The following is a 24,697-nucleotide window of genomic DNA, read 5'->3' as shown; positions in this document are numbered from 1 at the left end:
ACCCATCCCTCCCTTTTCCCAAAAAGAAAAAAAAAATCCCAGGAAAAAGAAAAAGCCACAGTTAGACCTTCCACTCATGCAAACCAGCAAAGAAAAAAGGTGGGGGCATGTGGAAGGCAGGGGGCCCATAGTGGAGTCCCCCCACTTATCCCCCCAAAAAACCACCTTTGAGAAGAAAAAAAATGGAAAAAATAAATGAGAAATCAAGGGACATGGGGAGTTATGATGGGGGCAGGGGTGACCCCAGACTCTGCCTCAGGAGAGGGTGGAGGCCTGTGGCCCTGCATCCCTGCAGCGGGGTGCTCCTTGAGGGGGGTCCTGACTTCTGGAATGTGTGTGGGAGAAGATGGGGAGGGCAGGTGGCCCCCGGTGGGTTTGTGTGTGCGTTGGGGGCGGGCAGGGGTCAGGGGTCCTAAGGAGCAAGGGCTCAGGACCAGGAGCCTGGCTCCCCCCCAGACCCCAGGTTCCTGGGGTTCAGGAGCCCAGGTCTGGGGTGTGGGGATACATGCAGAGGAGTGTCCCCGCTCCAATGGGCTGGATCCAGTTAGAAAGGAAATAAATAAGAAGGGGTGGGAGGGAGGCTGGGGGCGCGAAGGGCTTGGGCAATTCAGTCCAGACCAAGGGCCCGGGCGATGGAGGCAGGGCGAGTCCAGGCCAAGCCAGGGCAGGAATCAGAGTCTCTCTCGGGCTGGGACCCAGATGTAGGGGCCTGAGAGGTCCTCGATGACACGCTTCACTTTGTGGTAGATCTCCTCAAAGCTGTCGCCCTCCACGATGGCTGGGGGTGGGGTGGAGCAGGGAGTGAGGCAGGCTGTCCAGCCAAGGGGGTAGCACCAGCCCAGACGCAGAGACACCTTTTTCTAATTCTCTAAGCCATGAGCCATGGGGCTGCACCCACCCAAAGTGGGTACCTCTTTCTAAACCGGCCACCCAGTGGGGGTAGCTGTTCTGAATCTGAGCAAAAGTGCCTTGTGTGCTGGCAACGGGCTCACTGCAGCCTCACCTGAGAAGCACTCTGTGAACTCCTGCTCCAGCTTGGTGGCTCTGTCGAAGGCTTTGCGGGCTTGCTCCTCTGTGATCCGCTTGTTAATCTCTCTGTGGAGAGTGAGAGACGCAGACCTGAGGGTGGGTCCTGCCTTTACCTCCTCCATCCAGGGATGTTAAATTGCAATCAGTATTTTCTTCTTTGGAGCACGTAGCAAAAAATACAATTCCTGACATCCTCCAGGGTCACAGATGACCCTCCTCCACCCCCCAGCGCATCCCAACCGGGTGAGGTCACTCCAGGGACCTCTCCAGAGCCTCATCGTTCCAGCCTTCAGCCCCAGTGAAGGGATTCAGACTCTAACTCCCAACAGCCCCAGAGGCCTTGGCTTGCCCCAGCAGGTGTATGCCCCAGGGGCTGCTGGGAGTTGTAGTCCTGCCTAGCCCAAGGCAGGAGAGGAGGGCAGAGGCCTGGGATTCCCTGCATCCTCTGGGTTCCAGCTCTCTGTGCAGATCCCCATCAAGGGCTGCTGGAGCCGCTGTCCAGGGTTCTGAGGGGAGAGTTCAACACAGAGGCCCTCTAAGGCCAGGACCACAGGTGCGGGGAGCAAAGGGGAGGCCCCTAGGACCATACTCACAGCACATTCTCCAGGGAGCGGGGGCGGATGAAGATGGCGATAGGGTGCAGGTGGGCCGCCTGCAGCCGCCGCACGGCATTGGCCGAGACATCGAGGATGCAGTGCTTCCCCTGGGGGCAGGCAGGGTGGGCGGAGGGGGACAAGCAGGTGGCAGGAAAGGACAGACAGGTGCCAGGATAGGACACAGTACAAGGAAAGGTGGGGAACGTGAGGTTGGCCAAAAGGGAAGTGACATGGATGTCAAAAGACACGTGGGCAGAGAGAGTCAAGACAGGAAGTGGGTATGGACAGAGTGAAAGACAGAGAGAAAAAGGAAAGGGCAGATGGACAGCAAGCGAAGAGCCCAGCACAGGAGGAGGGAAATGGAGGGAATGGAGGGAGGGGTGAGGAACAGCCAAGGAGGGGACCCAACAGACGGGGCAGACCAAGGCAAGAGGGGCCAAGCGGGGTGGGGGTGTGGATGGTGGGAACGGGACAGGTGGAGTGAGAAAGCAAAGGAAAAGAAGGAAGGAAGTAGGATGGAGGGAAGAGGGAGGGGGGGACGGACAGAGGACAGACAGATGGAAGGAACAAGGAGAGACAGATGGGAGGGAGGAGAGGCAGATGGAGAAGGGAGCCGTGGAGGGAGAGAGGGCAGGGTGGGGGGCAGCAGGGCAAAGGAGGTGGCAGAGGAGTGGGAGATGGGAGTGGAGACCCCAGGAGCAGGCAAGGGGGAAGGAGAGCGGGGAGAGGGCGAAAGGGGAGCCAGGCAGAAGGGAGGGACCGAGTTAGGGGAGGCAAAGCCACCAACAGCAAGGCCACAGGAAGAGAGGAGAAATGGGGCAAGGAGGAGGGCAGCAGAGGAGAGAAGGGACAGATGGTGGTGAGAAGTTTGGGGTCAGGAAGTAAGGGAGGGAGGAGCAGGGAGCGGGGTACGAGAATGCAGGCATCAGACAGAGTTGCCCAAGAGGAGGAGAAGGGGGTGGAGGAGCGGAGTGGAGACCCAGCAGGGAAAGAGACAGAGAGAAAGAGAGTTAGAGAGAGCTGGAGAAAGGCCATGGGGTGGGGAGAGGGGAGGAGGAAGAGGACCAGGGTGCCCGCCGGGTCCTACCTGCTCTGCCACCTCTCGCACGGACTGGACGCTGGTTCCATATAGGTGGCTGTTGTACTGGCCGGCCTCAATAAACTTGTGCGCCTGAATGTCCTTCTCCATTTTCTCCCGGGACGACACAAAGTGGTAATCCCGACCATCTATCTCATACTCCCGCTTGGGCCGTGTCGTATCTGCCAGGAAGTCACCCCACCCCCTAAAGATCTAACCACCATCCCTCTAGCTTAAAACCTGCCTACAGCATCAAACCCCCAGAGTGCCCAGCTGGTCCTTCAGTGGAAGGGGGCTACTGAGGAGACCAAGACTGAGGAGGGACAGAACCACCTCTCCCAGCATCCTCTGGGTCCTCCAAGTCTCTGGCCTGGAATGGCTACCACGAAACAGGAGAGTGGCTGAGAAGCACCCCTGCTCTGAGAATCCCTGTGTCCTCCTGTACCCCAAAGCCCGAAAGTGGCTCTGCCTATGGCACATAGGAGCCCTGCCCCCACCTCCCACCTCCATCCAAGGCCCTGGCACTCACGGGGAACACAGGATCCAAATTTGTCGGGGAACTCAGAGAGAAGATCATCGTTGGCACGGTCCTTGGTGGGCCCAAGGATGATGATGGGGCGAGCATAGTGCACTAAGGAGAGAGAGCCGGCTCAGCAGAGAACAGAGCCAGGGAACAGGAGGGGCTGGGGCCAAGGCAGGTGCTGGGGCTCACCTTCCATCTGCGTCACCGTCTCATAGCTCAGAACTGAGTCTTCTCGACCTAGTGAGAGGCAAGGTGTCTGTGAGGAGCTCTGAGATAGGGGACTCCAGGCCCGTGTCACCTTCCTGAGGACGTCAAGAGGAGCTCAGGGCTCTTCTCACCCCAAACTCACCCTACCTACCCTGTGATCCTGAGCTGGAGCCCCAGTCCTAGGAAGAAAGAGCAGGCCATGTGGGTAGTCAGGAGTTTGGCCCCATGAGACCCCCACTCTCCCACCCAAGCTCAACCCCTCCTCTACCTACCTTGGCCTTTAACCTTGACCACTCCCGTCGCTCAACCCTGTGGGAAACATGGAAGGATGGGGGGTAGGGAAACGCCCAGCAAGGGGCCCTATGGCCCCCATCCCCTAGGCCAGCTGATAACCCCATCTCCCAGCAGCCCCTGGGCTCCTGTGCTCCTAAATGAGATGTCTGCCCCAAAGGCTCATGGGAATCATGGTGCCCAAGAGGGCACGGGAGACAGACACCCAAGAAGTCAGAGTGCCCTACTGACCACCCATCCTTGGGACCTTGGGAACTTCAGTGCCCATGGCAGGAAGGCCGCAGGCCCTGGGAGCCTCACCGCCGTTTGCTGGGGATAAAGCCGATGTCATCGGTCTCGCTGTCAGAGTGGACCCGCCGTGCCTGCCACCACTCCTCATCACTGGCATCGATTACATGCAGCACGTCCCCAAAGCGGAAGCTCAGGGCCTGGCTCAGGAAGCCGCAGTCCTTGGTCTTGTCGTAATCAAACAGGGCCCTAGAGGGCAAGGGGATCATTGGTCAGAGCCTGGCTGAGGACTCCGGCCACACTGAGACCCAGCCCAAAGGTTCTGGACAAAGGGTCTACAGCAAAGCACGGGTTGCTGATGGCTTCCCACAGGTGCCACGGATTCTGAGGAACCCAAAAACTGTGTGGGGACCAAAAGCTCTACAATAACTCATCATCGCCACACTATTAACCATCATTCAATCCATGCCATGTCAGGGATCAGACAGGCTACGGATTCAGTGCAATTTCTAGAGCAAGAGCTAGAACTCCACCCTCCTGAGAAAGCAGTCTGCTATACACGTGCACAACACAGTCACAGAGGGGCCTGGGATCTGCTGAAACTCATAAGAAAAAAAAATCACTCTGCAAACTCTGGTTACCCTTATCAGTATCAAGCTCCTGTCAATAAGTCACCACCCCTGGGGTCAGGACAAGGGAAGGAATGACCACTGAGACAGCAAGGATGCAGAGCAGAGCAATGGGACTGGAAAGACGGAAAGAGACTCCGGGACCATCCAGCCTCATCTGGGGCTCAGAAGCAAACAGCTCTGGGAGCCAACTAGACCCCAACAGGGAGGGAAGGGCCAAGCGAGGCTCTAGTTTGAACCAGGTGTCTGGGTGTACAGTGGTGCCATTCAGTGGGAGAGGAAACACTGATTTGGCAAGACAGAGGGCACGAGACACACGAGAAAGAGAGGAGCTCAGTTTGGGATGTGGTGAGTGGAGAGAGATGCCTGGGGGACACCCTAGTGGACATGTCCAGAAAGCAGATGGCCAGAGCTGCAGCTCCGGACCTCCAAGAGGAGGTCAGGCCCGAGCTGACAGCTCTAAGAGATATCTGCAGGGCAGGGTAGGAAATGAGGCCGTGTGAGTGGACAGAAGCCTAGAGGGAAGGAAGAAAAGAAGGGGGAGGCAGACGCAGAAGACACAGTGCCTGGGAGCAAGAGAGCTGTGGTCCACTATCCCGGAAGGCCCACAGGGACATGCAGGCTGGGGCAATATTCCAAACAGCCGAGAGGCCCCCTGCTCTGCCAGGCATTAACCTCTTAGTTACCAAGCTGTGGGGCAGGCTGCAGAGCCTAGGGGAAGTGCAAGGGTAACCAGGGGCTAGAAGGTGGTAAGGACATGTGAGGCAGAGGCTATTTTCCAATCAACACGGGGAATTTCAAAGTGCGGAGCCATACAGCCGAGCCCATGAACACCAGCCGAGTGTCAGGCCTGGGTGGGTTCAGGGGTAGGTTTAGCAGGGTCGGGGCAGGGCACAGAATGAAGAGGAGCCCAGCACGGGAAGCATCCAACCTGATGTAGAAACCCCTTTTGGGGTTGCTCCGGAGGGAGGCAGTCCCTGAGCCCAGGCTGCTGTTCATGAGCTGTTCCCGAAGATCATGGATCTTGGCCTCGAATCGGCTGTACTCTGAGCAAGGAAAAGAAGGTTCCTGAGTTCTGGCCCCATCCTACTGCCACCCTCCCTTGCCCCCGCTGAAGTGAGAGGGCAGAGTTCTCAGGACCACCTTAGCCCACGAGAGGGGGAGCTTCAGGCTGCTACCTTCTGGTTTATACTGAGCGATGATCGTGACTGTCTGGCCCGCATTCTTCAGGGCAATGGCAGCCTGCTCATGGCTGGCGTTGCGGAGGTCAACACCGTTAACCTAAAGAGAGGAGGAGAGGCTGAGTCGCTGGAGGTGGGGACCAGGCTCCAGCCCACCCAAGCCCCTGCCCAAGAGCTCTGGGCTCTGCCTTGAGGGGAGACAGTGGTGTGGGCAGGGGCTGGCCTTCCCTCACCGAGAGGATCTGGTCCCCCTTCCGCAGCTCCCCACTGAGGTCCGCAGGGCCCCCGGCCAGGATAAAGGAGATGAAGATGCCTTCACCGTCCTCGCCACCCACGATGTTGAAGCCGAGGCCTGTGGAGCCCCGATGGATCACAATCCGCCTCGGTTCTCGGGGAATGTCTTCCTCCCCAAGCAGGTCCTTGGCCACTGGGGAGTAGCGCCGAGGGGAAGTGGGGGTCATGGCTGTGGGGTAGTCGGTGCCCAGGTAGCTGCTGTGACTGATCTCATTGTCCAAGTGCTGGGAATAAGCTGAGGAAAGATGTGGGAGAAAGGACGCATGGAGGGAGACAGCACCCACCACCCACCCACCTCCCTTCTCCCTAGGAAACCAAAGAACCAGACTCAGGTGAAGGGGAAGTTATTCTGCCAGAGATACTGGGCTGGGGTGAGGGGGCATCACATCACAGCAATGTCAGGGGCAGGAATTCAAAGGTGCTATCAGGGGTGGGTTCTTCCAGAGGATAACTGATTTAAAGGTTACAGGTCCAAGCTCTGTCAGGACTGTGAAATCAAGGGGAATATTAATATCAGGCTTTTGGGGGTTTTCTTTTGGTTGCTGTGTCTCTCAAATCTCTTAATTTATAAAATTCCTCTTTTTTTTTCCTCTTGGCCATTCGTTTGTTGAAAAAACTAGGTCATTTGTCTAACAGGATTTCCCACATCCTATTAGGGAAATTCGAACAGGGAGATCACTGCCTGCATCTGTGTGTGTGAGCAGGAGCCTCTGCCATGTTCCTCCCATAAACTGGTACTTCATCCTAGAGACTTAGTCAGACTCAAGTTCAGTTTTTCGGCACAAATACTTCATAGGTGGAGCTGTGTGCTTCCTACTGTGTCACGACAGGCTGCAGGAACGTCTGTTTGTCTTTGGTAAGATTAGTCGGTAGGTTCAGGTGTGAGCCTGATGCATCCAGTGCACAGCTCCCCAGCAGCCCTGCGCCGAGGAGTTCTAGCCACTGATGATCACCGCCTGGTTCCCATAGGTCACTGGGGACTGGAAAATAGCGATATCCTACTTTTTTTTTTTTGTTTTTAGGAAGGAGGAGCACTTACTAGTGGGACTTATTATTTTTCTTTTAAAGATTGGCACCCGAGCTGACATCTCTTGCCAATCTTTTCGGTTTTTTTCTTCTTCTCCTCAAAGCCCCCCAGTACATAGCTGTATATTCTAGTTGTAGGTCCTTCCGGCTCTGCTATGTGGGACGTCGCCTCAGCATGGCTCGATGAGTGGTGCTAGGTCCGCGCCCAAGATCTGAACGGGCAAAACCCCAGGCCACCGAAGCAGAGTGCGCAAACAACCACTTGGCTACCAAGCCAGCCCTGGGACTTCTTCTATAAAAAAGAACTTTCCCATATCAACCATTTGGTTACTCTGAGGTGCAGTCTGTAGAGGAAAGAGATCAAATGCTTCACTCTTTCCCTTTACTTGCCAGTTTTCAGAATGAATGTGTTCCCTAGCAAACTCCAAAGGTACCCAGTTATTCTTAAATATCACCATGATCTCACAGATTTTACTGTATTTTGTTTTGATTGAGCGACCAGTAGAAGCCCCTCCTGTATCTCTAACATGACCCTAACAGTCTGGGACATCTTCCTTGCCTTCTAGTATGAAAGACGTTACAAGCTCATCTTGTACATTTGCTGCCCAAGATTCGGAATCAGCCCTTTCTACAAGGAGCCAAGGTTCCTTTTGGTAAGTTATGGTATTTAGAAATATTACCATGTGATTTTAACATGTTTTTAGAGTATGATTTCATATTTGGTAGAGACAGTCACACCTCATTATTCTTTTCCAAAAATTTCTTAGCTATTCTCCCAAATGTATTTTTCCAGTTGAACTTTAGAGTCAAGCTGCCAAGTTCCCAGTGGGGGGGAAAAAACCTTACAATTCCAATTAGGATTATATAAAATGTCTAGATTAATTTGGAGAAGGTTGAAATCTTTAGCATATTAAGTTTTCCCATCCAGAAACACAGTGTGACTCTCCATTTCTTCAAGTCTTTTATGTCCTTCAGTAAAGTGTTATCATTTTCTTCACATAAATTTTACAGACTTCTGGTCAAGCTTATATTTCTAAGAATTTCATAGAATTTTTTTCTACCACAAAAGGGATCTTTTTACCCACTACATTTTCTTATTGTTGGGAAGCTACTAATTCTTATTATTTATCTTCCATATGGCTATATTCTTAACCTTCCATAATATTTCTAAGTTTTTCAGTTAACTCAGATTTTAACCTAGACAGACAATAGTACAATTTACAAATAAGGATAAGTTTGTTTCTCACTTTTCAAATGTAACATCTATTTATTCTTCTTATCTGACTAACACTGCCTGAAATCTCTAAAGCAGTGATTCTCAAGCAGGAGACATATGGCAATGTCTAAAGACATTTCTGGTTGTTCTGACCGGTGGGGAGCAGTACCATTGTCATCTGATAGACAGAGGCAAGGGATGCTGTTAAATATCCTAGAATGCGGGGGCGGCCCGGTGGCGCAGCGGTTAAGTGCGCACGTTCCGCTTTGGCAGCCTGGGGTCCACCAGTTCGGATCCTGGGTGCGGACATGGCATCGCTTGGCAAGCCATGCTGTGGTAGGCGTCCCACATATAAAATGGAGGAAGATGGGCACGGATGTTAGTTCAGGGCCAGGCTTCCTCAGCAAAAAAAAGAGGAGGAGGGGCAGTAGTTAGCTCAGGGCTAATCTTTCTCAAAAAAAAAAAATCCTAGAATGCACAGAACCCCCCACAACAAAGAATTCTCAGGTCTAAAAATGTCAATAGTACCAATGTTGAGAAACCCTGCTTTAAAGCAATGTAGAAGAACAGAGCAATCAGAGGCATCCTTGCCTGGTTCCTAACTTAATGGACACACACCTAGGATTTTATCGTTATGAAATGTTTGTCATTGGTTTCTGATAACTACTCTTCACCATGTTAAGGAAAAGTCTGTTCCTAGTTCTTTTCATCTGAAAATACATACTGAATTTCGTCAGATGCATTTTCCACATCTGTTTGAAATGATTTTATTTTTCTCCCTTAACTTTTAATACAGTGAATCATATTAAGAGGTTTCCTAACATTGAACCATCTTTAGTTTCCCGAAACAAATCCTACTTTGTGACAGTGTTAGTCCCTTAATACGCTGCTGGCTTTGGTTTGCTGCTACATTATTGCCAACTTCTGTACCTCCATTCAAAAGCAAAATTGGTCTATACTCTCCTTCTTTTACATTATCTTTGTGACCATTTGAATTGGCCTTATAAAATGAAACGTGAAACTTTTTATCTTTTCCTATACTCAGAAAGAGCATAAGAATTACCTATTCCTTGAGGATTTGATAAAATTAGCCATAAAACCACCTGGGCCTTGCGCCTTCTCGGGGAGAGACTGTTGACAATTTTTCCTAGTTCTTCTATTGTGACCGATTTCCATCTATTCTCAAACCACCAAAGTGACAGAGGTTGTGGCTGTTTCATGGGGAGTGTCTGAAGAGGAACAGTCCCCGGGGATGTCAGAAGGGTAACTGGGACAGGTCATGGGGAGCTTTGGGGTTTGGAGGACTCTCACAGGTTGTGATGTCTGGGGGAGCATAGCTGTCACTCAGGTAGGCATTGCTGGGCTTGGCCACCTTTAGGTATACAACATCATACGTGTTCTTCAGGGCTGCCACAGCGTCCTCATGCATGACATCCTCCAGCCCCACACTGTTGACCTGGCGTCAAGGGAAGCAGAAGTCAGACGGAGCCAGAAACAGCCTCAAGACAGATGACTGGGAGGGAGCTGATAAGGAAGGCTAGGCCTGCTCAAGGCCAGTAGGCAAGACCCAAGTGTGGGCTAGAAAAGTGATGGGGGTCCTCACCGCCAGGATCTTGTCTCCAATCTGCAACCTCCCGTCCTTGTGGGCAGCACCCCCTTCGATAATCTTGGTTACATAGATGCTATTATCTCCAGGGATGTGCTGGTTCCCTACACCCCCTGCGATGCTGAAGCCAAGACCTAGATGGAAGGCAGGACAGAGGTGGGTACCCAGGTACCTGGGAAGCAGGCCTTGGAGCAGATGATAGTTGGAATGGAGGTGGCAACATGACGGGATACTACCTTTAGGTCCCTTGATGAGCTTGATCTCCATGAGCTTCTCAGCCGGCGGCTTTCGGCGCATGACGTAGAGGCGGACGATGGAGCCTGCCTCTTTGAGGGCCTCCACCGCAGCTGAGTGGGTCACCTCCCGCACGTCCACTTCATTTACAAACAAGATGCTATCGTTGACCCTGAGGGCAGCAAGGTGGGCCTGAGCCAGGAGCTTCCTGCCGCCCTGGCCCTCCCTTTCGAGGGAACCGGCGTCCTAACCCCTGTCCCCTCTCCCCACCTGAGGCGGCCATCCTGGGCTGCAGCCCCACCGGGAATGATCTTGGTAATGAAAATGGATGGGTCGTCACCGATGTGTGGGTTGTCAGTGCCACCTGCGATGCTGAAGCCCAGACCTGAGTTACCCTGGGCAGAAGGAGAAGAGGGTCAATTCCCCTCACTGCCCACTCTTGGCAAAGTGACTGGGGAGGGGAACTGTGACCAGAGGAGGAAGGGACAGGGTTAAGAAGCTGGCCACCTAGAAAACATAAGCACAGAGAGAAGCACAGACAGGGAGCTTGGGATCCTCAGATGAAGGAGCCTGCTCACCCTTTCCAATGTGATCTCCTCGTATTCCATTTCCCCCTCGGTCCCGTTCACCTGCAACTCCAGCACGGGCCAGAAACACAACAACAGTGAGACAGACACTCCTACCTGAGAACCCACCCCTGCCCTGCTGCTGGGACCCAGCCCAGGCCCCCTTCCTTCTGCAAAGGCCCCAAAATCTAAACAACTCACATATCCCGGGGCTTCTAGGGTGTCTGTGTTGACAATCACAGGGGGAGAATTGGCCTGTGAGGGGAAAAAGATGAAAAGCTGCCTGAGTCTTGGCTCAAGAGGGAGCCCATAACCAAGAGTCCCTCAGCCTGGCTATCCTTTCAGCCTCTTAACCAAGCCCACTCTGCTACCCTTAGAGTCCCTCAAGGACCCAGCCTCAATCCATATTACATACACACACATGCACCTGTGCGTGGACCTAACTCTGCCCAGCCCAGGTCCCCTGCATGTGGAGGGAGGTGTCTGAGAAGCAGGAAGGGAGAGACAGCCAGACGAGGGAGCAGCAGATGGTAAAGAGTGGGGAGGGGGAGGAGGCTGGTGGGGGGGGGGGGGTAGCTTCTCACCGGATATAACACCACAGAGTGTTACATGCCTTATGTGCTACACATATTCACCCCAGGGCTTGTGTCCACGGGGTCCTGCCCCCCTTCCTGCCCAACGCCTGCCCCTATCCGCCCACATACATCCAGATACCTTCATAACCCTCCCTCAGATGTGCCCCTCATCTTCACACACATTTGCCCTAAACGCTGGGCCCTGGGAATCTGGGGTTCCCCCAGGTGCAGGGCCCTCCCTCCCTCTCGCCCACTCACCATCCAATCCACCCCTTCCTCTAGGGACCCTGTTGCCTAGCAACGGTATAAGCCAGGCAAGGCCTGGGGAGACCCACCTCCTGGAGGCCCTGTCGTCAGGACAACGGGAGGGGGAGACGGGGAGTGGCCTAGGGCCGACCAGACACCGAACGCAGACGAGATCCACTAGACCCGCCTCTCCTGCCCTGGGCCCCGCCCCGCGTTAACCAGGCCGAGAGAAGTCCAGGCTGGAGATGTTTGTGGGCGCAGCGCATCCTGAATAATCTCCCTTCCCCCACCCCTACGCCCCTCACCCTATGCAGTGCAAAGGACGTCAGGAAGGAGGAGTGGTGAAAAACATCCGGGTCCTATCCTCTCATCTACTACTCCCTCCCCACCACTTCATTCGGGAAAGGGTTAAAGTGGGGCGTGCCCAGGTCCCTGACGTCAGTCGCCTAGATGCAGCAGGGTCTCTAGACTCTGGGGTGGGGCCAGCTTTAGGCCGGTCCTAGGGGCTTCCCCAGTTGCCAAGGCAACTGAAGCCACGTCTCCATGGCAATGGAGGGAGGTGGCCAAGAGCCTCCTTCCAGGGTCCCAACGTATCTCCTCCTTAAACAAATACTTATTTGGAGCCTACCAAGCACGAGGCACTCATCACAGAATCCCCAGGCTCCTCATTCTTCCCCTCAAAGGGGTCCCTCCTCTCTCCTACTGCCATTTCTCAATACTACACATTTCCATTTTCAAGCTCTATAATAGATTTCATACCCATAAATCTATTAACACCATCCTCCGATCCTTCAAATCTCAGCAAATGCTGTTGTCCAACCAATCGCCACTGACTGCCAAAATCTGATCTACATGTCCATCCCCCATCCCAAAGTCTATCCTCAATCCCCATCTCCATCATTGTCTTAGACCCTCCTTCTCCAGGCCCCATCCTTCATCCACTACCTTCATAACATTCCCATCTCTCTCTCAATCCCATCCCACATCCTCTACATCCCTGTCCCACCGTTCAATTTCCATCTTCCACCCCCAGCCTCCATTTTCCATCCACTGCCCTGTCCCTATCCCACCCTCCAGCCCCATCCCTATCAGTCTCCTGCTCTTATCCTCCATCCTAATTTCTGATTCCCCAGAGAGATCAGCACCACTCTCCCTCTCCTCATCCTCAGGCCCTCAAGATTCTATTGCCAAATCACACTCCTTCATTCTCAACCCACTCCCCATCTTCTCTGAAACTTGGGGCTTCTCCTGCCCCCTCAACTCAGGCCTTGTCCTGAGACTTTCCTCCCTCAAGTACAGCCTCCAGCACTCTCTCCTTCCACTTCCTTCTGCTCTTGAGCTCTGGTTCCAAAACTCCCTAGCACTGTACTAACTATGACCTCTCTAGCCTCCCTTCTCTCATCTTCGCCCTCCCCAGTGACTTAATTGCCCCATCTCCCAAAAAGCATCTCGAGTCTTCTTTCCTTCACTCCTTGCAGCCTTGAGTTTCACAGGAATACTCTGCACCATCTCCTCAGCTCCAGGGCCTTACTTTCCTTCTCTCAATCAATTCAACCTGCTGCCCTGCTTTCACAGTCTCATCCCTGTCAGTCCCTGCCCCGGGACCTTTTACCCTTCTGCTGTCTCTTCATTTTGCTACATGCCAGAGAATGGTCTTTCTCTCCCTCTCCAACTCCTCTCCTGCCACCTCCTTCTCACCCCAGAACCTGCAGCTGCCCCCTCCCTGCGTCCTCACCCCTAGGCTCAGAAACCTCATCCCCATCTTCTTGGTGAAATGTCAGCAACCTCCTTCCCCCTTCCCAGGGCATCCTACAAGATCCTGGGATCCCACCCCTAACCCCACAGTGTTCCCCTCAATCTCACAGCTTGCCTAGTGCTCTCTATTCCTCCCCATCCTGTGGGGAAGCGGAATAGAGAGGAAACTGAAAGGGAAGAAGACGGAAAGTGGCCTGGAGAATGGAAGGTCTTAGAAACAAGGTCTCCCCAGGACTGGAGAAGGGAAAACACACTGTGAGCACAGAGAAGAAGGAGAAGGGGAAACAGGTGGTGGTGAATAATAATGGGGGGTGGCAGATAGGGTGCAGAAAGATCTGGGTGGAAGTGAGAGCCCAAGAGTGTGAGAGACGGGAGGCATGAGAAGAAAAGAGAGAAGTGATGAGTAGGGAATGGGGTCACTAGGAGAGGGGGAGCTGGCTGACCAAGGAAAAGGACTGCTCAGGTCCCGGAGGGCCTGAGCCAGGGATCAGGGAGAGGAGAAGGAGAGTGCGTGGGAGGAAGAGCGAGACAGCATCAAGAACAGCCAGCCAGCAGGAAGGGTAAGGCAGCGAGGAGGGGAGGAAACACAGAAGGGGAGCAAAGGCTAGGCAGGGGATGGAGGCAGAAAGGCCCATGACTGGAAGTCTCAGGCCAGACAGATGGAAAGGGCTGGAGGCTCGGGGAATAGAGAGAGCCAGGCCCAGAGGCCGGAAGTGGGGGAGGAGGCGGGGAAGGAACAAGAGCAAATGAGGGCAGCGGGAGCTCTGAACAGAGCTCTGGACACAGAAAACAGAAAAACGGAGGTGGGGGGTGTGAAGGAATGAAGAGGGCTGGGGGTGGGGAGGTACATATCCCAACACACCTGCTCACAGACAGGCAGATGCAGACGCAGACACACACAGACACACATCCTAGCTTTAAGTCCTACACCCACTCCCACTTGCCTGGCCTCCGTTTCTCCTCTGTGGGAACAAGGTGTTTCCACATTCCCAGACGTCCCCTCCCCCCTGGCCTCAAGAGCCCAAGCCCCAGTCCCCCAGTCCCAGCCGCCCTCCACCTACAGCTCTCGCCCTACCGGCCCTTTGAGGGTTGTAGCTCCGAGGTGAGGCTCCGAGGCCGCACTGGGAAGGGGGCCGCCTGAGTCTCCTACCTTGATGGGGGAGAAGTGGGTGTGGCCCACGACCCCATGGACGGCCTCGAGGTGGGACAAGTTCCTCTCCGCCACGTGCACCAGTTCGGGGGCGTTTACCTGGTTGGGGAGGTGGGCCGGGCTGTGCTCCAGAGGGGGCGTGTCTTCATCTTGGTAGCGGTATTTCTGGGGATGGGGACGCAGGCGTCACTGGGGCTGGCCAAGTGCCTCAGGCTCCAGGCTGCCCGCCTGGCGCCTCCTCTTTCCCCAAGCCAGTGCAGTGCGGAAGGCCCTGGGGCCTGACCAGCTCCTCCCCCTCCCTCTCCTCCAGCCCATTGGTTCCCCTCTCTCCAGCCTCCCCACAGCCCCCTCTCCCGCCAAGGGCTCAGCACCTCTCCTCTCTTACCAAATCCCAGCCCCATCCCCCAAGTCCTCCTCCTCCTCACATCCTAGGACCCCTGCGCTCTTCCCAGCACACTCCTTTTTGCAGCGTCCATTTCTTCACCCCTTTTCCAAGCCTTCATCTCCAAGTCCCTCTATCCTTTCAGAGCTCCAGCCCCTCTGACACATGTCCCTCCATTCGCTACATCCATCCCCAACTTCTTTGCTTCCCTCATCATCTCCATCCCACTTCCCTCATTCCCTTAATCCCACTCCCCATGTTGTAACCTCCCTCTCCATACTGCGGTTGGTGCTTCCACTCTGCATTCCATCCCACCCACACCCCACTTCACTGCCTCAGTCTCCCCACTACTTAAGTGGCTCGCTCTCCAGCACCTTGTATGCCAAGGCAGGGAGCGCAGTCAGGCCCTTCCACTAGCAGGAGCTTAGGATCATCCCCCTAGGCAGGACAAAGCTAAACCCAGCCGGCTCTTCCTCCACGGTCCCTAACAGTTCCCAAGTGGTCAGCAAAGGGGCCACAGGAGTTTAGCCCCACCTCTACAAATGCCCACAGCTAATCGGATATACTAGAAGGGGATGGGGGAGGAAGGGGGAGGAACAGAGGCAGTGGGGCTCGGGAGAGGGGCAGGAATGGGTGCCAGGTTCCAGGTCCCCTGACTGGGGAAGGGATACATGGCTGAGACTTAGAGTGAATTCCTGGTCTCCCTCTGGCCTTTTGGAGCAAAAGACCCAACATGACCCCTGACTCTCTTCCAAACTGATCCCCTACCATCTCAAGGGCCTCCCGTGCTAGCTTAATAGGGACATCAGTAAATGAGATTAACTGGGGGCCAGAGAGAGAGGAAAAGGGCAGCTTGAGACAGCAGTGAAGGGCAGAAACCCTGCCTGGGTCCCCCCACATCTGCCTCTGTCCTCACGCCATTTCCCTCCTCAGGAGCCGTCCCCCACAAAAGCAGACCTTCCCCAGCTCCAGGCTCAGCAGAGGAGGAAGTGGGTACCATACGCAGGGCTCCCTCAGGGACTGGAGAAGACAGAATACACTCCCCAGTACACATGTGTAAAAAGAGAAAGCAGTATTTCCCTCTCAAGAAAGTGTCTGAGAAGCTGAGACTACCCCAACATCTGGAGGGCAACAGTTGCAAAACCCAACTGAAGAAAGCTTATCAAGGTCAAGGCCTGATACTACAGTATGATTCTGAAAATTCTGAGAATGATGAACCAAGGCTGAGGATATAACCCAACTTTGGCTGTGGCTAAGGGTCCAGAAGGAGACTGGGAAGAGGGAAATGGTAGTGGCAACATGAAGACTCTCAAAGCCAGGACACAGAGACAACCAGGATCAAGAGGCACCTTGACACATTTGAAGAGCCTTAAAAGAAGGAAACATAGGGGCTCATCAAGACACACTCTGTTTCCTGCCCCACAGTCTTTGCGAGAGAAACCTGAGCTCCAAGTTTCAATACCACGGGCACAAAAGTCGAAAAGAAGAAAGAGTAGGGGGTATGAGCTAAACAGCCCTCCTCAGACGCTGAGCTGTCTTGGATAAGGAGATTGTTCATTCCATGTCCTGAAAAGGTGGTCTTCAGCCTGGACAGTGCAAGTGCTGAGGGAGGGACAGGGCCCCAGAACTGGGGGGTCCAGGGAGAAGGCGAGGTCTCTCACTTCACAAGGACCCCAATCCCCTGTGTGATAAATGAGGCAGGGCCAAGGGTGGCAGCTGCAAATGTGGAAGTCTGGGGGAGGGTTTGAGCCCAATAGCCCTCCAACTTCACCTCACTTCACAGAGAAAATTCCTGAATCCAATGAAGAAATGTCAGGGTGCATATAAAGAAAATGAAAGCATGGAAAGGGATATTGCATTGTTTATTCTAGAGAGGAAATAAAGGTAAATTTTTATCACAGTGAGACTGCAGAGACCTCTCCCTGCCCCACCCCCATGGGGGGGGGGCGCATCTAGGACTGAGGAAAAGGCTCTCGCGGGATGGGAGACCAGGTGAGGGAAATGGGTAACAAGGAAAGGGTACCAAACCTCCCAGAGAGCTGAAGGAGATTAGGGCCTATGTTCAGTCCTTGGCAATTTTTAAAGTACATGTAGTAAGGGAAAAAAAGGAAAAATGTCTGGAGGGGTGGGGGTGGCAGAGTATTTCTGAAACTGCAAACCGGAAGGTGTGGGTCGGGGTCAGCACCTGGCAGTCCCTGATTACATGACAACTAAAGCAGGGCAGGCAGGAAAGGAGGATCCCCTCTTGTAACCTACTGGGACTCTGGGCCCGGACACGCGACAGCTCGCATGCTATTGGGACCAACTCTGACCCCCAATGTATTAGGGCATAAGACAAGTAAAAGGCCTGGGGGTCGCTGTAGTTCCTTTTCCCTTGGTCCCCTCATCACCGGAGCCCCAGTTACACAGAATGACCTGGAACCGGGAGTTGCACCCCGAAAATAGAGGGGTGTGAGTGAAAGTGGATGATAAGAGGGGCGACCCACTGCACCTGTCCGCGAGACACTGCAACCCAGAGACCCCGCGCCAAGCAGAAGAGCGACAGCACTTGAAGCTTGCACCCTGAGATTTGGGGGGTGTGGGAAGAGGGGAGCGGGGCCGGAGCCCGTACCGCGGCACGTACCACGCAGAGACACATGGAGGCGAATCTGTTCCGAGCCGACATGGAGAAGGGGAGGGGGACTGGGGGGGGGGGGGGGGGGGGCAGGGGGGGGGGGGGGCGGTGCGGCGCGGCGAGTGGAGGGAGGCTGCGGCCGGAGGGGGGGGGGGGGACGGCGCCTGCGCAGTGCGGGAGAGCGTCACGATAGGACAGAAGGGGTGAGGGGAGACCCTCTTAGCCACCAACTTCCCAGGTTCCAGCTGTTTCTCTGTGGACTTCACCGTCCACAGGATACTCCTATTCCGACTCCTCTACAAATAAGGACACTCCTAATATTTACCAATTTATCTCTCTGGTTCTCAAGGATCCCTTATTCCACCCAATATCCCTCTCCTAAAATCAACAGGCCCCTATTCCAAAACCTCACTGGACCAGTCATCACAACTGGACCCCCAGGGTGCAGGGAAGGAAGCAGCACTTCTCTCTCACTTCGGCAGGACGCCCGAGGGATCTAAATTACCTCCCACAAGCCCCTCCCCCAAGATTGTTAATGTGGATAGCATACCCTCAGATGCCAAGACATCTCGTATTCTAACCAGTAGTCCGGTCCCACCTGATAGCCAGAAAATGCTTTTCAAGACTTTAAGGACCACAGATCCTTGTTGTGCCCTCAAATTAATCTACCCTTTAAATCCTCCCTTTTAAAATCATATCTATCCCTCAATACCCTAACAGAGACCTTGAAATTAGTGCAAATATTACCCTTGTTCTAATGTAAACATCCAAATAAGCAGTCCTCAAATTCGTTTGGGGTCCCCTGTCCAAAGCCCTGAATCTACCCATGACTTTCTAACATACCAGTCCTCAATACCACCAGACCCCAATTTCAGGGAGTATATAATGTACCTTAAAGCTGACCCAATTCGATAGCAACCTCTACAATTTATTCCCAAACCCTTAAATTAAAGCATATTTCCCTATTCCTTTTCTTTATCCCTCAAGTTCACACATTACTCCCTTTTCTGACTTCCAACTTTGTTGGAAGATCGCTCCCAAATATATCCATCTCCCCCACACCCAAGTCTCAAAAAATATTCTCAAAGTCAGATCTGGCCTGCAATTTGCAGTAACCCACAAATCTTCCAGAACATCCCAAAATGACTGTCTCAGCGCTCTTCATGGGCTTCCATTTTCTCTCAAACAACTGAACCTGAAAGCATCTCTTCCAAATATTCTCCCATTGAACGCCCACCCTTCCAACTCTTAAAGCCCAGTGAGCAGTCTCCTCAAATCTGCTTCTCTGGCTTCTCTAAAATGTCCACACAAGGCAGAGGAACAGACTTCCCCAGAATCTCGCCTATGCCCCCTCTCTTCCCGTTGATCGGAATCTGTTAGATACGCCCCCAAAATGACCCTCAGTGACCTAGTTTCATATCTACAGAGAATGCTTGGATCCTCAGAGGGAGCCAGTGGGGAAGAGGCTGGACTCGAAATTCCTTCTAGAATAGAAAATGCACAGGCCCTAGTTCTCCACCAGCAGGCGCTATAGCCCACTAAGACCCTCCTCCATCCCCCATTTCCTTTTCCCTCCATTTTCCGTTTCCCCGTTGCCTGGCAACGCAGCAATCAAGGACTTTGCTGTCGCCTAGCAACCGTCTCCCTGGAACATAGAGCTGAGGTAGGAGGTTGTGCTCTGATGAAATCTGAACAGTCCTCCATCTTAGGAAAATTGAGACGTCAGATCGCCCAACCCCCGGATTCTCCTTTCCAAAGACCCTCGCGCCCCGCAGTGACTTAGACAACAGCCCCGCGAACCCTGTCTCCTTTGGGCACATGGGACCACGCCACGCCCCTGCCGAGTCAGCCCCACCCTCATTTCAGTCAGGTTACCAAGCCCTAAGGCCCCGCCCCTTTTCGAAGATTGTCGCCCGCCTCCCTCGATAGAGTAAGCCAGACCCTGCCCACTTGCCTTCAGGAGACCACGCCTCCGTCCACTTCCCGCCCATTCGCTCCCCCGGCCTCGCCCACACTGTCCCTTCGCCACGCCCCTGTCGGCCAATGAATGAGGCTGCTGGCCACACTGCCCCGCCCCCAGCATCTTAGCTTTGCCCAATGAGGACCACCCGGAGGGTTTAACCGCTTCGCCTCCGGGGCTCTGGCCAAACACCCCTGGTCTTTCCCCACTTTTCCCCCCTCCCCCACTTGTTCTGCTCCGCCCTCCGCCACCCGCGCCCGGCCCTCAAGTTCGCCACGCAACTTCAGTCGTCGCCGGTTACCATAGCAACGGCGGCAGCAGCGCGGGGAGAAGGGGGAGGGACGGGGGCGGAGTGGGAGCAAGATGCTCAGAGAGAGAGACACAGGTAGAGACAGGCACAGAGTAAGACTAAGTGATAGCTATAAAGGCAGAGTTAGCGCCAAGCACAGGGCCTGGCACATGGTAGGCATTCAATAAATGTTCCTTAAATCACTGCGGCAGGAGTCTAAATATAGGCAATGAAAGATGGAGGACTCGCAGACGGAGCTGGGAAGCTCAACGACCGCAAAGCCTGTGCACCCCCTTCGCCACCCAGCATTTTGGGGGAACAAGTGCCATGTGCCCCCTGCTGGATCCTCCTGGGCTACCCTTCGCTGCCCTGAATAGAGATGAACCACAACTCCCAACAGCCCCACGGCCAGCAGCCCTCTAACACTGAGGCATCTTGTGCCTCAAGGCCTTGTGGGAGTTGGAGTCCCCCCTCATCCGAGACCGACAAGTTTTCTGGCCAAGGAATGTGGTAAGCCTGGGTCTCCATGCCTCTGTAAAACCCTAAATGCATGATCCTCTCTGCACAAGGCTTCTTCCTTCAGGGATGCTCAACACTGGGCTCCATCAAAGAAGTAGGAGTCTGGAAAGGAGATGAATAAGCCCCCCTCCCAGAATAGCTGCCAGTGCAGGCAAGCCCCTCACCCTCACTCTCATGTGTTGGAAGCAGAGCCCACACATTCCAACTGGCTCTCTGTGTACAGCTGTACACAGGGGACCACAGCCAGGAAGCCTAAGGTTAAGGGGTAGGTTAAGGGCAGGAGAAAGGTGGAGCAGAGGATCAGACAGACATTAAAGGAGACCAGGCCAGAGAAACCGAGGCACAAAAATCCACTGAAACTACAGGGGCTGAGGGCAAGAAGCAGCATGGGAGAAAACCCAAAGCCCACAGAACAGGGACAAGCAAGTAGCCCTGGAGACAGGGTGGGGGCTCCAAACCAAAAGGTCCTCAGCCCCCAATCTCTTCCATCCATGCTCACATGTGCACAACGCATGTGTACACACATGTGTGAGGTTGTGGCAGGAAACATGTGTGTCCTCAGCTCCCTCCCTTGAGAAGCTGCAGCTCCCACTAAATATAACCCCCTCCCCAGCCTGTGACTCACCCGGACCCCGCCTCCCCGGCCCCCACTTCCTGTCCCACCCCCCAGCCCCCAGCTGCCTGCCACCCGCCCAAGCCTCCCTCCACACACCAGGCATCCAGCTTTCCAGTCCCAGAGTCTCACAGCCAAGATCTAGGTATTCTGCATCCCACCAGGAGCTTGCTTTCGCTCTCCATCCAAGCTCTTCTGCCCTTTCCAGGCTGCAACCACAAGGCCACCCTTGTACAGATCCCCACTGCTGCCAGCCCTGCCTTCCTCCTACTCCTTTTCACCCCAGTAACCTTAATTCCAGGTGTCCCCCCAACCTTGATCCCAAGTGTCAGGGGTAGTAACAGGAACATTCCCCTGCATCTGCTTTTCTCCCTCTTTCTCACCAGGGGTAGATGCAGTGTAGGAGGGGATGGGGATACAAGGTACCTGCCTGGACCACCCCCAAATTTTGCACCACCCACCTGGTTCCCCTCCTTGAATCCCCTCTCTCAAAACGTCTCATCTTCCTCCTCAGAAGCTGGCAACCTCAGCTGCTGCAACCTTCTACCTCCCATGGGAGTACCCCAAATCCTAACCTCACCTGGTCCATTCCCTCAGGTGATCCTATGTCAGGTTCCAGCCCTCTGACAACTCCCAACTAGCCCCATTCCACATGATCAAAGCCTAAATTAACAGTTCCCACAAATTGAGAGAGGATCCCCAAATGTATCTACCATGAGACGCTTGTTCCATAGCCTCAAGGCCCACCCCTTCCCTGCCAGCTGACACCCCCAGGCCAGTCAGGCACTCCCAACCAATAACCTTTACCCGAAAGCCAGGAGCCCCCTGACATTAGACAAGCCACCTGGAAGCCACCTTGTCTCCCAGGGGGAAAGAGGACCCCCACCCCATGTAGTCCACCTAACATACAGGAGCAGGACTCCCATGTGAGCCAGGCTTCTTCTTAAATAAGTCTCCCTCAAACATCATTGGTGAACCCCCAAAACCACCAGACCTCCCTAAGCCACAGAATACACCAAATTTTCCATTTCTCTACAGGTACAAAGGGATCACTCCAGGGGCACCTGTGGCCAAACCCAGCGTTTTCTCAGAATGTGAACCCCAAAACTAAATTATGACCCCCCCAGATACATCTTCTGATGCTCTCACTCCAGGGCGCCTGGGCCCAGGTTAGGCCTGCCTAACCCCTCCCCACAAACTCATACCCTCCCCGCAGATTACAGCCCCCCATCATGCTTACCTTGGTTGTCACTATACAGAGACAGTCCATGTTGGGGGGCCTGGCCGCGGCGGCGGGTAAGGGGCTCTGACTTCATCGGAGTTTCCTTCCTCCCCTCCGTGGGTTCTCACCCCTCCCCCCTCCGCACCCCACTTTTGCAGGGGGAGCCAGGATGGGGGGAGGGGTGAGAGGGGAAAGAGGGGGTTGGAGAAGGGAAGGGTAGGAGAGCGTGGGAGGGAGAGGAAGGGGGCCCTAAAGGGGGTCCCCAGAGGAGGGGAGGGGGCTCGGGGAGCACACCCCGATTCTCAGGAGGGGCGGGGGCACCGGGGGCTGGCAGCCCCGGAGTTCGGGGGCTGGGGCATGAGCTGAGGTGGGGGAGGGGAACTGGATTTCGGGGAGCCCCGGGGTAGGGGGGGGTCTTGCCTAAGGGCCAGGGGCTAGGGGCCGTGGCGGGGGGAGTGGGGTGGGGGGGTCGGAGGCGGCAGCGGCCGAGGGAGCCGTGGAGCCGAGGAGGGAAGGGGAGAGAGGAGGAGAGAGGAAGCAGGGGGAGGGAGGGAGGGAGCGAGGAGCGAGAATGGGGGGGTGCCTTGGCAGAGTTAACTCCTTCAGTGCTGGCTGGAACCCGGATAATGGGAGAGGAGCTAGAAGCAGGAGCCGAGAGGCCCTGAGGCAAACATGGAACCCTGGCCAGCCACCAGCAACACAGCAGAGAGATGAGGATGGTTTCATTTCTTAGAGGAAGCACCCAGAGTTGGGCTGGGAACACCCATGGTTGTTTAAACACTGGAGAGAGCCAATGGTAGGGGGCAGGGGATGAGGGAGGGGCTGGCAGGAGGGAATCCCTGGGGACCTAGTTCTCCCTTGGGATTCACAGGAGGGAGCCTGAAAAGTAATTATGTCCTGGACTCTTATTGCCTGAAATTGGGGCAGGCAAAGAAAAGGGGGAAGCAAGAGGGAGAAAGGGCTACAGGACTGGAGAGAGTGCATTCTGCATGCCCCTGACTCAGGATTTCATCCCCAGGGCACCCAAGTCTCAGTTAAATATTAGCAGTACTTCTCTCAGTACTTTGCTCCAGCCCTGCCTGCTCCCTCAGGAAGTTAGCACTCCCCCCCGCCCCCCCACTCACCCGCTTACCTGACTCTCTGAGATGGAAGCCTCATAATAGTCCAGGATATCTGTCACAGGAACAAAACTGAATTGCCCTCCCCCAACCCCTGCCGCCCTGGCCACCCCTGCCATCATTTGCCTCCGTCTGTCTGCTAAGGGCTCCTCTAGATGATGAACACTGTTGGAATGACCCCTGCATGGGGTGCCTGCTTGGACCAAATGATCTCCAGGCTCTCAACCAGCCCCCAAGTTGGATAATTGCCCTCACAGGTCCAGGTCAGTCCTTTCCACCACTGCCCCTCAGAAAATTGGGGCTACTCACCCAGCAAGGCCTGGAAGAGGTCACTGTGCAGCACTGTGAGGAGAGGGGGTGCCCATCGCAATAGTGGGGGGGCCAGGAGCCAGAGGGCTGACCTGGGAGCTGGTGAAATGGAAATGAGGGAGGATTGGGACAAGGAAGAGTCAAACAAACCAGCACACTCACCTCATCTTTCCCCAGCCTTTGCCCTTTAACTCCAGACTCTATGGAAAGGTTTGGGGAGAAGGAGTCCCAGCTGCCCACTCTGCCCCCAGGCCTCTCCTCTGCAAGGACTCCTGTTTTTCACCTCTTGGTCTCTCGGACATCTCTCTCTTCTCTCACTTTAATCTCCCTAATCCGCCAGGATTGGAGCTGAGCTGACTTCTCCTCACCCAATTCCAGCTGTTCAGTAAAGTAGGCAGTCTCTGAACCCATCCGCTGTCCCATTCTTCCCCAGGCACCCCCACCCCGACCTTGCTCCACACACCCTTGCCCCTCTCCCCACAGCCAGGTATGACTTAGCTACACTTTCCCGAGGGAATGGGGAAGAGGGTCAGTACCAAGGAGGCTCCTGCTGCAAAAAGAAAGGAAGCTGAGCCCGGCTCTCTCCTCCTGGGCCTGTCCCCAGTAGGAATGACAGAAAGAGGGGTAGAAATGACCTAGGACTTCTTGAGCCAGGGCTACAGAAGTGTAGGGGAGGAGAGAGCATGAGAATTCCTACACTTCCCCTCAGGCCTGGGAAGAATGTCTGTTCAGAGGTCTAGCCTGAGTACATGGTCTCAGGAAAGAACAGAGGGCAGAGAAAGACAGATGTTCAGGAAGACCTCAGAGGCCCTAACAGGGAGGCAGTGAACCCCGAGGGTTCTTCCTACTGTGAAAATGTAGGCGTTTCCAGAGTTAGTGACACCTCCTAAGTCTCAGAATACGCCACCTCACCAGTTCCTTTCCTTTTGTGTTGATGGAGACAGATTTCACGAAAGACCCCAAAGAATCGTCTTTCCATGCCTGTGCCTCCGGCATCTATCTTACACTTCTCTCTTCCCACTTGTCCCTTCTAACTCCACCTTGGAAGTCCTCCCTTCAGTCTACCCTCCATCCCTCTGGCTGCAGCTGCCTAAGCTCCTCCCTCTTCCATCCCAGCCTATCTCAACACCCCTTCCAAAGGCTGCACTCTAGTTCCGACAGGCGGAATGAAGAAGTTTGGGGGAGACAAGGGACGTTTGGAGATCATCCTAGGTAAACCAGAATGAAGGGGCTGGGGCGGG

At 54.6% G+C, this 24,697-nt stretch overlaps 1 protein-coding gene and 1 long non-coding RNA gene across 10 annotated transcripts; one reads left to right on the top strand and one right to left on the bottom strand.

Annotated features, from left to right (window-relative positions):
* Window positions 1-23,569, bottom strand: DLG4 (discs large MAGUK scaffold protein 4). 9 transcript variants are annotated; one of them, XM_046674804.1, is made up of 21 exons: window positions 23,457-23,569; window positions 23,162-23,202; window positions 14,431-14,595; window positions 10,906-10,959; window positions 10,717-10,776; window positions 10,409-10,533; window positions 10,141-10,310; window positions 9,902-10,038; window positions 9,610-9,754; window positions 5,996-6,291; window positions 5,760-5,862; window positions 5,513-5,627; window positions 4,025-4,201; window positions 3,706-3,742; window positions 3,585-3,612; window positions 3,416-3,463; window positions 3,233-3,334; window positions 2,713-2,885; window positions 1,623-1,732; window positions 1,004-1,095; window positions 1-778 (listed from the first exon to the last, which is right to left on the bottom strand). In XM_046674804.1, the coding sequence occupies exons 5-21, from the start codon at window positions 10,744-10,746 to the stop codon at window positions 672-674; spliced, it is 1,995 nt and encodes a 664-aa protein (XP_046530760.1). In that variant the 5' UTR covers window positions 10,747-10,776; window positions 10,906-10,959; window positions 14,431-14,595; window positions 23,162-23,202; window positions 23,457-23,569; the 3' UTR covers window positions 1-671. The 9 variants fall into 9 exon arrangements, 7 of the variants coding, with proteins under 7 accessions (XP_046530760.1, XP_046530761.1, XP_046530762.1 ...); XM_046674805.1 differs by having other exon boundaries at window positions 14,530-14,595; XM_046674806.1 differs by having other exon boundaries at window positions 10,717-10,767; window positions 14,530-14,595.
* Window positions 22,690-24,653, top strand: LOC124246564 (uncharacterized). Its single transcript, XR_006890531.1, has 3 exons — window positions 22,690-22,825; window positions 23,292-23,410; window positions 24,573-24,653. It is a non-coding gene; the product is annotated as an uncharacterized LOC124246564 (long non-coding RNA).
* Window positions 24,654-24,697: the final 44 nt, after the last annotated feature.

The sequence above is a fragment of the Equus quagga genome, chromosome 11, assembly GCF_021613505.1.
Source record: "Equus quagga isolate Etosha38 chromosome 11, UCLA_HA_Equagga_1.0, whole genome shotgun sequence".
Taxonomy (NCBI): Eukaryota; Metazoa; Chordata; class Mammalia; order Perissodactyla; family Equidae; genus Equus; species Equus quagga.
The sequence above is the reverse complement of the archived record's forward strand: the minus strand, read 5'-3'. Positions and strand labels throughout refer to the sequence as shown.

Excerpts from the sequence above, each read along its gene's own strand:
- DLG4 (XM_046674800.1), bottom strand. The coding sequence starts at position 22,077 with ATGGACTGTCTCTGTATAGTGACAACCAAG. Across the intron at positions 3,335-3,415 it reads GACGGTGACGCAGATGGAAG|TGCACTATGCTCGCCCCATC; the intron begins GTGAGCCCCAGC and ends CTCTCTCCTTAG. Across the intron at positions 2,886-3,232 it reads ATTTGGATCCTGTGTTCCCC|ATACGACACGGCCCAAGCGG; the intron begins GTGAGTGCCAGG and ends ACTTCCTGGCAG.